The sequence below is a fragment of the Bos indicus x Bos taurus genome, chromosome 24, assembly GCF_003369695.1.
Source record: "Bos indicus x Bos taurus breed Angus x Brahman F1 hybrid chromosome 24, Bos_hybrid_MaternalHap_v2.0, whole genome shotgun sequence".
NCBI classification, from domain to species: Eukaryota; Metazoa; Chordata; class Mammalia; order Artiodactyla; family Bovidae; genus Bos; species Bos indicus x Bos taurus.
This window is the reverse complement of record NC_040099.1, coordinates 30,846,150-30,863,878: the sequence shown is the minus strand read 5'-3', so window position 1 is coordinate 30,863,878 and position 17,729 is coordinate 30,846,150. Positions and strand designations below refer to the sequence as shown.

The 17,729-nt window shown below is 39.8% G+C and overlaps 1 protein-coding gene across 4 annotated transcripts in view; it reads right to left on the bottom strand.

Moving 5' to 3' along the window:
* SS18 (SS18, nBAF chromatin remodeling complex subunit) overlaps positions 1 to 17,492 on the bottom strand; it is a 76,557-nt gene extending 59,065 nt beyond the window's left edge. The window contains exons 1-3 of one of the 4 annotated variants that reach the window (XM_027525525.1): positions 17,295 to 17,492; positions 14,061 to 14,137; positions 4,203 to 4,287 (exon numbers count right to left, since the gene is read on the bottom strand). In XM_027525525.1, coding sequence (XP_027381326.1) covers positions 4,203 to 4,287; positions 14,061 to 14,137 — 162 coding nt within the window. In that variant the 5' untranslated portion in view covers positions 17,295 to 17,492. Of the gene's footprint in view, positions 1 to 4,202; positions 4,288 to 14,060; positions 14,138 to 16,785; positions 16,922 to 17,050; positions 17,126 to 17,294 lie in introns of those variants that run through there. The other 3 variants (XM_027525526.1, XM_027525527.1, XM_027525529.1) reach the window with 3 other exon arrangements.
* Positions 17,493 to 17,729: the final 237 nt, after the last annotated feature.

Here is a 17,729-nt window from a genome sequence, read left to right as displayed (position 1 = left end):
AAATGAAATTTGCAAGATTATTAAACAGTATCATTTACCTCACTAAATTAGTTCTCAAAAACATAGTTTTTTCTTTTTTAAAGAATCTTATTTATATTAACATGCAATGAGTTTAGTACCGTTCATTTTAAATGAATAGTAGTATAATAAGTAAAATAAAATAAATACATCATATATATAACATATGAAACTCCTCAGAGTGTTCAGTAATGTTTACATATAATGCAGTTCTGAGAACAGAGTTTGAGAAATGATGCAACAGGGAAAGATCAAAGACAAACGCTGATTCTTTAAAAAGATTAAGAGAAAAAATACAATAAATACTTGGCAACCGTGATTAAAAAAGATTTTTAACGAGAAGGCACAAATAAACTACAATGAGGATTTAAAAAAAGAAACTATCACTACAGATCCTATAGATGTTAGGAAAATTCTACAAAACCCTAACAGATGTTAGGATTATTCTACAAACTTTATTATCAATAAATTTGAAATTTTAGATAAAATGCTAAAAAGCACAATTTACTGAAATAGGTATCTCATAAAATATAGAAATGCATAAACTGTCCTATAACCATAAAGAAATTGAGCAGGTAAATAAAAGTCTTCTCACAAAGAAAACTCCAGATCCAGATGGCTTTTCTAAAGAATTATACCAATCATCTAGGAAATAGCTATATTATGCAAATTCTTCCAGATAAAAAAAAGTGGGAAAATTCTGCAGCTCATTTTATAAAGCCAGCATAACCTCAAAACAAAAGAGAGACAAAGGCATTATAAGAAAGGAAAGCTAAAAGGCAATTACACTCATCAACACACATAAAAATCATGATCAAAAATTCAACAAACTGCAATTTTTTTAAGACTGTGACCAAGTAGGTCGTGAAAAAGTAGGTTAATTACTAAAAAATTCAAGACTGAACAATAAGAAGTAAATCAGATTAAAGAGAAATAATAGATTAAGTTATTAATCTGTAAATAAATAATTAATAAAGTAAACAGATTAAAGAGAAAACTATGATCTTCTCATTAGATGCAATAAAAGTATTTAATAAAATTTAACATCCATTCAATATATAAACTCTTGGCACAAAAGAAACAGAAGGGAACTTCCTTAATCTGATTCAAGGTATCTACCAAAAAACTACAAGGAACATCACAGGGAATGGTTAAACAGTGAAAGCTTTCGCTTTCCCTTTGTGATCAGGAACAAGATTAAGATGTCCTCTGTCCGCACTTCTACTCAGGAACTTACTGGAGGTCCTAGCCAGAGAAGTAAGGCAAAAGAAATAAATAAAAGGTCTAAGGACTGGCAAGAAAAGAACAAAACTCATTATTCACAAATGATACATCGGTGAATAGAGAAAACAAAGTATCCCCAGAAAAACTGTTAGAGATAAGAATTGAACAAGACTATGGGATTCAAAACCAATTGCGTTTCTTTGTAAACAGCAATCACAGTTACAAAATAAAACAAAAAAGCACAAAGATTCCATTTTAAAATTGCCTTAAAAAGACAACGTACTTAGCAATAGATCCAAAGAGAAGTGTGTAAATCCTCTCCAGGAAAATCACAAAACTTCATTGACAGGGAGTAAAGGGCTAAATAAATCAAAATATATACAATGACCATGATTTGAAAGACTCAGTATTGCAGAGACATCAATTCTCCCCAAACTGATTGACAGTCAAAGTCATCTCAGTGAAAATCATAATGCAGTTATAGTGAACACACTGACAAGTTTAAGTATATAAGGAAATGCAAAGGACCAGTACCCAGGATAGTCTTGGGGAAAAAAAAGGAACATAAGGAAGAAGTAAAGAACCTCTCTAATATACATCAAGACTTATTACAAGTCTTGACTATGACAAGTGTGACAGGACAGAGGAAATCATCAAAACCAGCCAATGGAACAGAAGAAATAAGACACAGACCCCCAGGTATATGGGCATTTGATATATGATACAGGTGTCATGACAGAAGTAGAGAAAAGATGTTTTGCTTTGTTTTCCCGATAATGCTGTGAGAGAATTATCTACCTGGAAACAAACAAAATCAAACCTATTCCTCATACTAGCTGGTAATCAAGATTATGGTAAAAAAATCACATTATTTCAGATTCAAAACAAAATTTATTCATTATATACCCTTAGTGAGATATATCTTAAGAACAAGCCTATTATTGTTAGTGGCAACCCTGATATTGCTATATTGAAATTATGTTACATACATAGTAGTACAAAGTAAACAAGTGACTATAAAGTTGCCATCAAGATTTTTAGAAAAAGAAGAGACATTAATATACAAAATTAAAGCTAAGTTTAAAAAAAAACCTTTCCTGAGACGAAAAATATCACTAATATTTTCTTTATTTTTAAAAAGAAAAAACATGCTTACTACCTCTGTCCACTGAAAATGCTCCAAACATTCAATGGAAGGACTGATGCTGAAGCTCCAATATTTTGGCCACCTGATGCAAGGAGCCAACTCATTGGAAAAGACCCTGATGCTGGGAAAGACTGAGGGCAGGAGGAGAAGGGGGCGACAGAGGATGAGATGGTTGGATGGCATCACCAATTCAATGGACATGAGTTTGAGCAAACTCCGACATAGTGAAGGACAAGAAAGCCTGGTGGGCTGCAGGGGGTCGCAAAGAGTCAGGCACAACTTAGTGACTGAACAACAACCAAACTCAAACTTAGTAACAAATGCCCCAAACGTCCAAATTGTGGTCTCTAAATATCAACTCCCACAGAAAAAAAGGCTAGCTGAAAAAACAGCTGGGGCAGAATACTTCTGGGGCAGAAATATAGTCAGTCTTATCTCTCTCACAAATTCTAAAGCAAATAAGCTCTACAAGAATACTGGAATCATGTCAGCAGGACATAGGACGCCAAAGGAAGGGATTCCCACCGACCAAAGGTGAGAAAACTTGAGCATCACAGTGTCTCAATGGATTTAAACACATTAAAAATATAGAAATGTGTACGTTCAGATAATAATAAAAACAAAGACAAAATCCTTGGTCATCCTTTGCAAGGTGCTGCAGACCAACTTGTTATTCTGAAAACTGATGAATTGATTAAAAAATTGATAAAGAATAGAATCAAGACTTTATCACGACTTTCCTACAGGAACTCTATTTCAAGATAACCAAATATTTGCTGAAATTTTCCTTTTTAGAAGAAGTACAATGCAGGAGGAACTGTAAAATGAGAAATTTATCATTCTTAGATCCTAAGAAACAACGGACCCAACCAACGAGCACCAATGACTGATAAACCCATCAACTGAAAGGTAGATGAGGAACTTTATAATGGTCTGGTGGAACCGGTATCAACTGTGAGCACTGATCAACCTTAACATCACTAAAAATGGGACAACAGAATATGTTCCTCCCAACGAGATACAACAGCAACACTTACATGGTGCAATCAATGAAATATTCAACATAAAATAAATCTAATTATAGTCGAGCCTCTCCATCTAGAAAATACCAATTTAAAGGAAATAAAAATGAGATGGAGGAACATGTTAAAGGATCATGAGGCTACAAGCAGCCAAATCCAGAATGTGAGAAATTCTACAAAAAAATGACCCTCTTTCTTCAGTAAGTAAATGGAGAATGAAAGAAACTGATACAGGTTAAGAAAGACCTAAGACACAGATCAACCAAAGCAAAGAGTAGGCCTTGTTTGAATTCTGTGGCAAACAACCAGCAAAACATTCAAATTATTTTTATATAACTGGGGAAAACTGAAAACATCCTGATTATTATAAGACATTAAGAGATTCTGGCTAAGTTTGTTACATGGGATATCAGTCCTTATCTACTAGAGATGCATATTAAATTACATACATGATGGACAGGGATCTGCTTTAAAATATTACAGATCTGTTCCTAAATAATTTGTGTGATTACACATCAAAATAAATGAATAAATAGGTAGGTGGATGGGTGAATGAATAGATGGATAGATGCAACTTCCTTGGGCAGCCAATCAATTCTAGATGAATTAATTCAAATTAAATATGAAGGCAAAAGATTAAAGCTAATAGATCATGTAAACGAATATCTTCATGTTCTCAGAGGAGGGAAGGATTCCTAAGCAAATCTCAGAATCACTCAACAAAAATCGGTCCTTCTGTACAGAATTCCACAAATATTATCTACACTTCCCACTATTTTAAAGGTACTTACTGCTGGTAAGAGAGACTGCATGTTCTGATTAGAATCTGCTATTGTAGCAAGGTAGACCAAGTTGGTATGCAACATCTGTTGATACCTATTAAAACAAAACAAATGTCAATATTAAAAAATCATGTTCTTCCTATCTGCTTACACACAAACAGCATTCTATTTCTCAAGTTTTTAGTAAGAGATTCCTGTTACATGAACATCAGCAGCACTTCAATTTTTTCCTAGTTCTTCTGCAAAATAACTGCAAATAAGTACATTCAAAGACAAAAATAAACACAGGGCTCTTGCCATATGCTAGATACTTAAACATGCTTTATATACTTAAACATCAAACCAACACTAGGAGGTAAAGGTTCTTATCTTCTCCATTTTACAGATGAAGAAACTGAGGTTTAGAAAGGTTAATACCTTGTACAAGACTGTACAGCATAGAAAATGGAATATACTAAGACAGGTAAGGGCTCCACACAAACTACTGAGTTGGCCAAAAAGTTCTTCTGGTTTTTCATATTATATATTACACCTTAGGGGAAATCCAAATGAACTTTTCGGCTAACCCAATACATTTACAAAGAGATCTAGGATGAAGGAGTCAACAAAACTGATATGCTCATTCCGTTTCCTCTGCCATTTTCGTGTTGCCAAAAACCTCAAAGTCAAGTACAGTCAACACACTCTGTTAAAATGTCAGAAAGGAGGTGGAAACCACGCGTTTTTTTATCCTCATTCCCGTAGCAGTGACCAATAATTTATGCCCGCTGTAGCTGTGCTGCCCAACTATCAGGACCTAGCATATAGAGGACAATAAATGCTACTGCTGCTAAGTCACTTCAGTCGTGCCCGACTCTGTGCGACCCCATAGACGGCAGCCCACCAGGCTCTGCCGTCCCTGGGATTCTCCAGACAAGAACACTGGAGTGGATTGCCATTTCCTTCTCCAATGTATGAAAGTGAGAAGTGAAAGTGAAGTCACTCAGTCTTGTCTGACTCTTAGTGACCCCATGGACTACGGCCCACCAGGCTCCTCCGTCCATGGGATTCTCCAGGCAGGAGTACCAGAGTGGGGTGCCACTGCCTTCTTCGAGAAGACAATAAATAGGTGTCTCCAATTAAAAAGCAGAGACTTTACTTTGCTAACAAAGGTCCGTCTCATCAAGGCTATGGTTTTTCCAGTAGTAGAGTTAGACTATAAAGAAAGCTGAGCGCCGAAGAATTGATGCTTTTGAAATGTGGTGTTGGAGAAGACTCTTCAGAGTCCCTTGGACTGAAAGGAGATCCAACCAGTCCATCCTAAAGGAAATCCGTCCTGAATATTCATTTGGAAGGACTGATGTTGAAGCTGAAACTCTAATACTTTGGCCACCTGATGCGAAGAACTGACTCATTTGAAAAGACCTTGATTCTGGGAAAGACTGAAGGCAGAAGAAGGGGATGACAGAGGATGAGATGGTTGTATGGCATCACCGATTCAACGGACATGAGTTTGGGTAAACTCCGGGAGTTGATGATGGACAGGGAGGCCTGGTGTGCTGTGGTTCATGGGGTCACAAAGAGTCGGACATGACTGAGCTACAGAACTGAATTACAAAAAAAAAGTTACAAGCTAAAGCACTGAAATGGAGTAAAGAACAGGACACCAACACCATTACGAATTAACTTTAAAAAATAAAGCAAACTCTCATTATTGGCGTGAAGTGGCTAAACATGTTTATTGCTATTTACTTGTGAATAATTTTTGCTAAGCCTCTCTTCATAATTTTAAAAATTAATTCCAATGAAACCAGACTGAAATTAGCAGTGATTCAATTACTTGTGTTGGTAAACACACAAAATACAAACTTAAAATCTGCATCAGATCATTATTCTTTTAGAATTTCATTTACTAATAAACAGTAAATAAATTAAAATTATGAAATAAGTAAAAAACACCTTTATTCTGCTAAATAAAGCCTTCTAATACAGATCCCAACAGACACCATAAATCCTAGCAAATTCTGTGCTGTTAGAAAAACTACCGATGCTGCTAAGTCGCTTTAGTCGTGTCCAACTCTGCGACTCCATAGACGGCAGCCCACCAGGCTCCCCTGTCCCTGGGATTCTCTAGGCAAGAACACTGGAGTGGGTTACCATTTCCTTCTCCAATGCATGGAAGTGAAAAGTGAAAGTGATGTCGCTCAGTTGTGTCCAACTCTTAGCAAACCCATGGACTGTAGCCCACCAGGCTCCTCCTTCCATGGGATTTTCCAGGCAAGAGTACTGGAGTGGGGTGCCATTGCCTTCTCCCTGTTAGAAAAACTAGTAAACTCTTTTTCCTGTTAGAAAAACTGGTTTCATTACTTTTTTCTTATTTAGTGGGGAACAAAACTTATTTCTCACTGAACTTGAAGGTTCTTAACTAACAAGATTATGCTTTTGTAGTTTGCTTGGTTTTTTTAGATTTATTGAGTTATAACTGATATTTATAAAGAACTTCACATATTTAATATGTACCATTTGATGTTTGGACATACATGAACACCTGTGAAAATATCACCACCGTGGAGGTAAGACATACCTAACACTTCCCAAGGTTTGTTTCCTTTTGTTACTATTTTTTTATTGTTGTTTAAAAACAAGTCTACAGGTTCTTTACGTTCCTCCTCACATATATTATATACTACGCTGCTCAATCATACGTAATATTGTTACAATGACCCTTATACAAATAAGGACCAAGAAATAATATTTTGAAGTTATTCATAATTCATAATTATGCCACTGAAATTCATCAAACAGCACTGACAGGCACCACCAGCTGGAACTACTTCATTATTCCGTAGGGATCTTAAATGGAATTTAAGGTGCAGGGTTCCACAATCTTGCCATTTTTAAAAAACCAACCAGCCGTTTTTAATTAGAACATATAATGCATTTCAAAGGCTACTCCTTCAAGTTTTCCTCTTTTTCTGAGTACTGGTAAGGCTCTAATACACGTACTCAGATATGAGATTTGCTGACTGCCCTATCAAAAATAAAAATGCCAACGTTACTAAGAACTATGGCTTACTTATGACCCTTTAAGAAAAATTGTAGTCATGGTTACTGGTACTCAGTCAATCAGTACTAAAATATTTAATCTGCCACACTCTTGAGGCCCCATTTAAAAAATACTGGCAGTGAGAGTGGATCCATAAAGTGCTTGTAGTTCTAAGTATCTTCAAATACAGCACCTTTTATCAAGTATTTTAAAACATTTCCCTAACTTTCAAATCCTAATTTTTAATCTTGAAATAATCCCAAATTCAAGAATAGTATGAAGAACTCCCAAATATCTCTCTCCCACACTCCCTAACTGTCAGCATTTTACATTTGTCTCAGACTATCTCTAAACACACAAATCAACATACACGTGCATGCAACTACACACTTTTTCCCAAAGCCATCTGAGAGTCAGTTACTGACATAATACTTATCACTCCTAATACTACATTTGTCAGTTTCCCAAAAACAAGGATATTCCCTTACATAACTACAGTACAACCATCCTAAGGAGGAAATGAATGCTGATACAATGTTAATCAAATCCACAGAACACAGTCAAATTGCTACAACCGTCCCAATAGCCAAATCTTTTTATCTAATATAAGGGGAGAGGTAAAAATGAAAAATTTTAATGGGTCTTTTGTAAGTAACTTCATCAGGTTTTCTCTCTGGTAAAACTGCATTCTTCTTACAGCACTCACCAAATAAGCTTATTCTCAATTCTTCTACAAATATTCTTCTGAGAAACTTTTTTTATTCTATAAATACTACTAATTTATCACTGAAGCAGTTTTTAATGTATATGCTTATAATTTCTAAAGCAGTATATTTTATATAAAAAAACTAAATAAACAAAGGGCAGATATAAAACATATTCAACATCTTATATTTGATGATGGTAACTGCCTAATAAATACCGACAGGTACTTCCAAATAGCCTTAATTATTAACCTATTAATTGTGAGGCAGTTCACTTCCCAAAGATTCCACTAAGAGCCACTATATCAATTACCCTGAAAAAAGTTAAATAACCACTACTGAATTTACTGATATAATTATAAAATGAATCAAAAATCATGAGATTTCATTTTGAAAAAGACGTCTTTACCTAGAAGCTATGAAGATATATTTATAGGTTAATAGGAATACAATGTACAGAATAAAAGTTATCTTCATAACTAGAGATTTTAAACAAAATTCATTTATATTATGATGAACACAAATTTTTCATTTGAGAATTGTTTATAACACATTCTGAAATAGATGCAATCATCCTGAAAACAAAAAGGGCTGATTTAAGCAAATATATGGAATCATTTAGAAAATGCTCAAACCAAACACCACAAGAGAGCACTAATATATTCTTACATGTACGTTGTCAGAATTTCAAGCGAAGAGGAGCTGGGTGTACAAGCTCCACAGAGATGCACTGACTTACATGGCTGTGTGTGAATGAATGTATGTATGTAGCTAAGGAAAGAGTAATACACACCAACAGAGCTTCCCAGGTGGTTCCAGTGGTAAAGGATCCTCTTGCCAAAGAGGAGACACAATAGACACAGGTTTGATCCCTGGATCAGGAAGATCCCTTGAAGTAGGAAATGGCAACTCACTCCAGTATTCCAGCCTGGAAAATTCCAAGGGCAGAAGAGCCTAGCGGCCTACCATCCATGGAGTTGATGTAATCAGCAAAAAATCTTTGGGTGATGAGAATATGGTGTTCATTCTCTAAATTTTATATATCCGTGTTTCCTAATTTTCTACAATATATATACTGTGTTCATAAAAATAAAGTTATTTTTTTATTTATAAAAAACTCTGCTTGAGGCAGTTATCACATCTTAAGGAACTGTTTAATTAAAATTGAACTGTCAATTCCCAAATGGTTGTCATTGACGTTTCTCTTTATTTTCCTTTCGCTTCTCCTCCTGTGAGAAACAAGAACATTTATTAACATTGAGAGGAGAGATTTTTTTTCTCTTCACTCCTAAACCAATTCTGACAACTTGAGAAATAAAGAGTACCTGGAAAACTCTAAGAATGAAATTAAATTCAAGAGAAAGAGCAGAATTTAAGATTCTACCTAAATCAATTTAGGCCCCATTTATACCAGATACATCTATGTGAGCAAATGAGGTCTATGCCAATAGGCCGAGAAAGAGGAAAATGACAGTATGCACGAAAATGCTGAGAATATAAAGAATAAGACAGGATGAACTTTTGCCAACAAGTTGGAAAAGAGGGTTTTAGATCTGAATACGTCTTATCCCCGTCACTTACTGCCAAGGCCTATAGGAAACTGAACCAACCCTACGCCCTCGGCTCTGCCTGGCATTTTAAAGTCACAGGTGTGGTGATCACTTTGTAATGTACAGGAGGATCAAATCACTATGCTGTGCACCAGGAACTAACACAGTGTTATAGGTCAGTTGTGCTTCGAAAACAAACGCACAGAAAAAGAAGTTAGATTCGTGGTTACCGGGGCTTGGGGGAGGGTGGGGAATGTGGACCGGCAGAGGTGCTGGATGAAGGCAGTAAAAAGAAAAAAGCCCCAAGTGAAAACGATTATTCTCATCAGTGCCTCACAGCCGTTACTATTCCACAGCCAACTTGAGGTAGTGATCTCCTGACAACTGATGATCAGCCACAGTTAAGCTAAGGAAGTAGCTCCGCTGGTAATTTCTTAGAAGCATTTTTCACATATAAACAGGCAAGATTCATCAAAGAAAATATACGTAAAAGAAATGGCAGAGGTGACATAAAATGCAAAATGCACAAATGATTAGAAAATAAGATCCTAGCATTCAGATCTTAATTTCTGAATATTATTTTCCAAAAAAAGAACGAGGGCCTGGAGAAATGGACAATTCCAGACTGGGCCAGAAAAAAAGTACAAGATAAGCCTGGAACCTTTTGTCATGCAATAAAATTCTGTAAATGCTCAAAAAATAATAAGAGCTGTATCAAGAAGCCAGCTCGAAGGGCTGCCAGTGGCCAGCATTTGGGACAATTTGAAAAAGGAAATATACAGACTAACAAATTATAATCCAGAGGATACAATAAAAATCCTTAAGTCCATTCAGATATAAATCAATGAATGAATGAATGGGAGCAGAGCTTTGGAAATTTCTTCCTTACAGTAGGATTCCAAACAATGTAGAAGGAAAGACAGATTCTGTCACCTTTTGGCAACCAACACAGTAGTAACTGAGTTAAGAACTGTTGTTGTTACTGGTGTTTAGTCACTAAGTCTACTGCTGTTTAGTCACTAAGTCGTGTTCGACTCTTTTGCGACCCCATGGACTGAGGAGCTGGCAAGGATTTCCCAAACAAGAATACTGAAGTGGGTTGCCATTTCTTTCTCGAGGAGATCTTCCCAAGCCAGAGACTGAACCCGCATCTCCTGTATTGGCAGGTGGGTTCTTTACCAGAGTCACCAGGGAAGCCCCAAGAATCACTGGTGGATGTTACAATGAACATGTAGAAACAGGCTAAGAAACAGTGTTACATGTGTCTCAAGGTATCTCCCCAAAACATAGGAATTATCAAGGGGAAAATAGTAACTTTATAGTAGAAATCTTGGCAGACGTGACAGCACCGTAACAAACTGGCCAAAGTTATCATGAATGCTGGGACAGACCACGGTCACACAGCCGCCGCGGACGCACCGAGAAGACGGCAGAAGTATGTGAGCATGGGTCTCATCGAGGACGAACGGCAGGCAAGCTCCACAGTGAGGGACACACCACACAGCTGGCCTGTACTTTTCAACAGTGTAAACATCATGAAAGAGAACAGATAAACTGAAGGACAGGTCCAGATGAGAGGATTCTGAGACCAACCTAAACATAGCATCTGCTCCTGTACCAGACTGTGGACCTGAGCAAATACACTAACGGGAAAACTGGTAAAATTTCTAAAAAGTCTGAAACTAGACAACAGTATTGAATCTTGATTTGAACAATTAGACTCTTAAGAAGTTGTGCCTGTTTTTATGAAATATGTTATGAAATACACAAAGATATTATAAAAGTAAGAGAGAATCATGTCTGTAACTTTTTCTCAAATGTTTCAGAAAAACCATGTAGGGAAGAAATTAATGACATAGCAAGGTTGCTAATACATTAACATTTGAGGAATTTCAGGGAAGGACACAGGAATTTCTTCTACTATCTTTGAAATGTTTTTTTGTAAGAGTGAAAATATTTTAAAATAAAAAATTTTAGGAAGAAATACCACTCTTCACCAATCTATGTAAAAAAAGTTTTAAGATGGCCACTATCCACTGCTGGCAGACATGGTTGGAAACTAGGTCTCTCAAACCTAGTTGGAGGAAGGCAAACCAGTACAATACAATCGAGTAATCTGGAGATTCAGCACAGTTTTTGACCCAGCCATTCCTTTTATAAAACTTTAACCTATTGAAAACAAAATGTCTGAATGTGTTTATATAAATATGAACACATATTTGTAAATGCACAGAAAAATGTTTGGAAAGACAGAACTAAACCACCGTTAAGTAGTTACCTCTATGGAGAATAGAGATAAGAGTGAGAAATAATTACCTCTATGGAGAATAGAGATAAGAATGAGAAATAAGAAGTGTATGCCGATGGCCGATTCATATTGATACATGGCAAAAAACATCACAATACTGTAATTACTTTCCAATTAAAATAAATAAAAATTTTTACAAAGTTTCATCTCTACAAACTTTTATGCTTTATGATTTTAATTCAAAAATAATTTTAAGCAAAGGGGAAAGAGTCATGGAGAAGTCATGAAGGACTCAAAATTAGGAAAGGGGTTAATCAGATAATGGCCAAGAGACTGGCACAGAATGAAAGCCGTGCAGAGCCAGAGTTGCTGAAAAACACCTTTCTGAGAGCAGACCAGTGAGATCTTCAGGAAATAGATGAATACCAAAACAACAGTGGGAGAAAAGTATTTACAAGTGAATTGTCCAATATGGTAGCCACTGCTGCTGCTACTGCCGCTAAGTTGCTTCAGTCGTGTCCGACTCTGTGCGACCCCACAGACAACAGCCCACCAGGCTCCCCCGTCCCTGAGATTCTCCAGGCAAGAACGCTGGAGTGGGTTGCCATTTCCTTCTCCAATGCATGAAAGTGAAAAGTGAAAGTGAAGTCGCTCGGTGGAGTCGGACTCTTAGCGACCCCATGGACTGCAGCCCACCAGGCTCCTCCATCCATGGGATTTTCCAGGCAGGAGTGATAAGAGTGGGGTACCATTGCCTTCTCCATCAGTAGCCACTAGACACACTGAACTTGAAGCTAGTACAAGATGATGTTAGTAGAATCAGATGCACAGTGGATTTCAAAGACTTGGTATGAAACAAAAGAACATAAATTAACTGATTAATATTTTTATACTGGTTATATATTGAAGTGATATTTTAGAAACAATGAGTTAAGTAAGATATTATTAAAAATAATTTCACCTGTTTCTTTTTACTTGTATAATGTGCCTACTGGTGGCTGAGATGGTAAAGAATCTGCCTGCAATGCAAGAGACCCAGGTTAATCCCTGGGTCAGGAAGATGCCCTGGAGAAGGGAATAGCTAGCTACTCCCATATTTTTGCCTGGAGAATCCCTTGGACAGAGGACCCTGTGGGGTACATTCCATGGGGTCGCAAAGAGTCAGACACGACTGAGTGACTAACACACACACAAAAGCAAATGTAGAATGACTTATGTGGCTTGCAATGTATTTCTGCTGACAGTACTGTTCTAAAGATTTTTGATAAAATATTCAATTTGTTCCACTCTATCAGATCCTACTAGATATAGGGTACTGTTTATTTCAGACACATCATTACTTTAAAATAAGAAGTTCAGTTCTTACGAGTGATAATCAATTCTCTATTTATTAGATGTAAACTTTACATTCTCAACCACGTACAGTTGACCTTTACACAAAAGGGATGAAGACACTGAGCCACCTGCAGTTGAAAATCCAAGTATAACCGTACAGCTTGCCCTCAGTGGTTTCGCATCATGTATTCAACCAACCACAGATCATATAGCACTGCAGTACATCTACACTGAAAAAAAAATCCATGTAAGCACACTTGTGTAGTTTAAACCTAAGCTGTTCAAGAGTCAACAGAATACGCACGTTAACTATGAATGTGAAGATCTAACTGTTCCAAAAATCAGACTATAGAAATTTGAAGTCATTTATAACACAGGATAAGAAGTGTAAGGAAAAAAATGATATATCCTCCAGCCCAAGTAACAAATTTTTCTTTTACAAAAATCAAGAAAAGTCACACAAAAAAATTTCACACAAATGTGCACAGCATCACTCATCATAGTCAAGAACTGGAAACAATCCAAATGTTCATCACTGATAGATAAATAAAATGTGGTAGAGCCGTGGAAGATTATTTAGCAATAAAAAGGAAGGAAATACTGATATAAGCTTCAACATGGATGAATCCTGAAAACACGATGCTAAAAGAAAGCAGTCAATGAATGAATTCATTTGTATGAAGTGTCCACAATAAGCAAATCTCCACAGACAGAAAGCAAATTAGTGGTTATCAGCGGGTGTGTCATTAGGAGGTGAGAATGGGGAGTGACTGCTTATCACAGGGTTTCTTTCGGGACTGTTGAAAATGTTTTAAAACTGATCAAAGCGATAATAGTACAACTCTATGAATATACTAAAAACCACTGAATTGTACACTTTAAAACAGGTGAATTATATGGTATGTAAGTTATATCTCAATAAAGCTATTCCTAAAAAGAAAGAAAAGTTAAAAAACTAACCAACACAGAAAAAGAAATACCAAAAAACTTTCATATCAATCTTACTGAGAACACTCTGAGGTCTTTCCTTTATTCTGATAGTCCATTATACACTGAATAAGATGGTTATTTTCATCCAGCATCTGAAATAAAAGTAAAAAAAATTTATTGTAAATCTCATGCATCAAGTAAAATAAAAAATTAAGATTTCTAGAAAAGTTTATACAGGAACTGAATCCACAGGTCTTTTTTATACCTACAATATAGCTCTGCACAAAAGATCTTATTTTATATCTTTGGGATGTTATGTTTAATCAACAATTTTTAATTTTTTTTTTTAACCACTGCCACCCAGCTTGTGGGATCTTAGTTTCCAATCAGGGATTGAACCTGTGCCCCCTACAGTGGAAGCTAATCTGTCCTAATCCTGAATGAAGTAAACTGATGAAAACTTCAGCACAGGAGGCTTAAGGAGATAGCTGGTTAGCTTCCAAGTTTTATGTTGTTGTCTGACTCTTTGAGACCCCATGGAATGCAGCACACCAAGCTTCCCTGTCCTTCACCCTTTCCCAGAGCTTGCTCAAAAGTCCATGATACCATCCAACCATCTCTCCCTCTGTCGCCTCCTTCTCCTCCTGCCCTCAATCTTTTCCAGCATCAGGATCTTATCCAAGTTTTATGCAGCATGGTTTTGTGACTTTCCAAATATGCAATAATTAATGCCAGTAATTTCTAGGTAAGTACTATAATATTAACCACAGACCCTATGAGCCAACCTTATAATTGTCCTAAAAGTTTAAAAACAAGCATATATTTATCATACTATGAAAACAATTCAAAGCAAAACTGGCTTTAAGGGTTAAATAAGCAGAGTGGTTCTGAGGAAAAAGCACTGATGTAGCAATTAAAAGGCCAGTTTTACTGTGATGCTATCCTGAGCAAACCACTCAAGATGTCAAAGCTCAGATTTATCAAGGGACAGGAGTAGATGTTCCTCCTCCAACCGCCCCCACCCTTCCAGGATTTCAAAGCTTTAATATCATAACCACTCTTTCTCAATTTAGTTAATGTAATTCTTTTAATTAAACACGAAGATCCATTTAAAAGTGTGACCTCTTTTTTGCACATGAATCAGTCTTTACTTGGTGGAGAAAAAAAAAACATTAACATGCCCTTCAAAAGAAACAAATGCAGTTTTCTTCTTATATCTACTCATCAGATGCCAAAAAATTTGTCTTTAGAATGTGTTTTAATACAACCTCCAATCTAACGATTTCACAACCTATCTTCTCAGTAGATTCCACAGTTTAACAATCTTCACCATTAGAACGTCTGGGTTTGTCTCGTATCTAACGTCATTCCCTCACGCTATACAAGCAGGCACTTAATGTGGGATCCTTTTTCTCTCCTGAGCTGAGGATGAACACTTTAACTGATCAGCATCTCTTGAGTTAGGCACCCACGATAAATTATCTTAAGATGTAAGTAAGAAAAACTCTTTATAGGAAATACAAACTCAGAACTTTTCTACAGTCCAAAAAGTGAAGCCTTCCAGAAACACGTTTTGAGTACGTGTACTCGGAGCTGTCTGCCAGGCCGCAGACTTCGCCCAGCACGCTATACAAAAAGCACTGCATTTCCAGGCAATGCCAAGCCTGTCTCTTCATAAATAAAGCAACAGTTGGGCAAATGTCAAACGCCACACTGTAAAGAGCCTGAGAGTCAACAGAAGCCTATTAACATAAACTACTAGGCATATGATGGTGGTGTCTTGAGTGGTCTTAAAAGTTGACTGTATTTTTACACTTTCATCTTTGTTCCGGTGCATAAAACAAAACCGAACTATTTAGGGTAAACTGCAAAATTTAGCAAGTAACTTTTCAAACTCTGGTTCACTAAAATTCAGAATGCTGCCGTGCTCAAAGGCAACAAGGGGCAGAAAACAATAAAGAAACCTTTGTGTCCCCAACTGGCAAGTAACCGCGGCCACAGCGCAGCTCCCCGCGTGTGTATCACGTCTTCTGAAACTGATCACGAGGCTCAGTCGGTCTCCACCACTCGACCCTAAGCTCCCTGAAGGCAGGCAGGGATCCTGCTCACCACCGCAGCCTCGGCGCCTACGCTTGGCGCTGCAGCTGTAAATGGGACGGGGGTGGACCCAGAGGGAGAAGCGGGTCCGAGAGAACCCCGAAGTCTAGAGGGTGCTCCCTCGTCCGCCTCGGAGCCTCGGCCGAGGTTTCCCGCAGCATCCCCCAAGTTCTGCTGTGAGCTCCCCAACTCGGCCGGAGTTTGCGGCCGAGCGCCGAGAGCGAGCAGCTCTCCTACTTCTTCCTAGGCCCACTCCCGGGACCCGCGGTGGGGTCGACCCGGGGCGGCCGCCGCACCGCGCGGGGCGGGGCGACGCCAAAGTAACTCCGGAGCGACGCGCGGACCGCGGGGGGCGCGGGCCTCGGAAAACAGCCCTGCCCCGCGCGGCCACCGCCGCCGGGCGCACGCGCCCCGCCGCGCGAACGCCGCCCCATCCCCAGAGAAATCGGGCGGCGGTTACTCGAGCTTTTGTGCCGGTAGGAAGAAGCCCGAAGGGGCGCGCAGGACTCCGCGAGGGGAGCAGTTCGCCCCTTCCGCCACCCACTCGGGCGCAGCCCCGCGGCTCAGGTTCCCACACCCGCCCGCCCGCCCAGCAGGCCCGCCTCCGCCCCCGGCGCGGCCGACAAGCCCGGCCCGAGCCCAACCCCCGGGCTCCTCCTCAACGCGGGCCAGGCCTGGCATCCCCGACGCCGCGCGGCTTCACCTTCTGAATCGCGGCGGGAGTGATCTCCCCCTTGCCGCGCTGCCTCGGGGCCGCGAACGCCACGGACATGTTGCCGCCGTCACCACTACGGGCAAGTCCCGAGCGCTCCGGGTGAACGGCAAACTGGGGGAGAGACGCCGGCCTCTCGGGCCGAACCACGTCGGGCTCGCGGGGAGGGGGGATGCTCCGGCGCCCGACGGGCAGCCGGCCGGCCCCGCCTGCGGGAGAAGCTCGGGCGCGAGCTAGTCCGGTTTCTGCAGGGTACCTGGGAGCCGCGGCCCCGGCAGAACGTCCCTGTTCTCGGTCGCCTTCCGGTTCCTCCGCCTGTCCTTCCCAGCCACCCCCGGCCCTCTGCGCTCGTGGTAGGGCCGCGCCCCAGCCCTCCCTCCGCTTCAGCGATTCAGGAAATGGTCCCGCCGCCCGCGGGAGAGGGAGCGGCTAGGGCAGCCCCTGTCACAGGAAATGCGAGCGCCCGAGCCGGCCCGCCCTCTTCGCGCGGGGCCACTTGCCTCTCTCTCCGCGCGCCCGGGTGTCCCTCGGCGGCGTTTCGGCGCTCCGCTCTATAGCTCGAGCAGTTTTGCCAACTTCATCCTTACCCCCTCCTGGGTAGAAGTGGCCGCCCCGAGCTGTGCGGGTACCCTGAGAGGGGAAGAGGAAGGTCAGAACCCGAGAGTTTCGTGCGCACCCGTGGAGCATCTACTGAGACGGGGCAGGGGTGGCCGGACTAGGGGAGCGCCGATTCGCTGGTTTGAATGGCTCGGCTACGCCCTCGAAGTGCGCACCTCCGAGTCCACGGTCTCGTGCGCACACAGAGCCCTGCCGAACAATTAGAAAGTAAGCGCGACCCAAAATCGGGAAACGAAGGCTATGTCCTGTACTTCAGGGGCAGTCGGCCAACTTGGCTGCAGCGCCCAGAGTTCCCCTCTTAGGATAAACCCTTGACG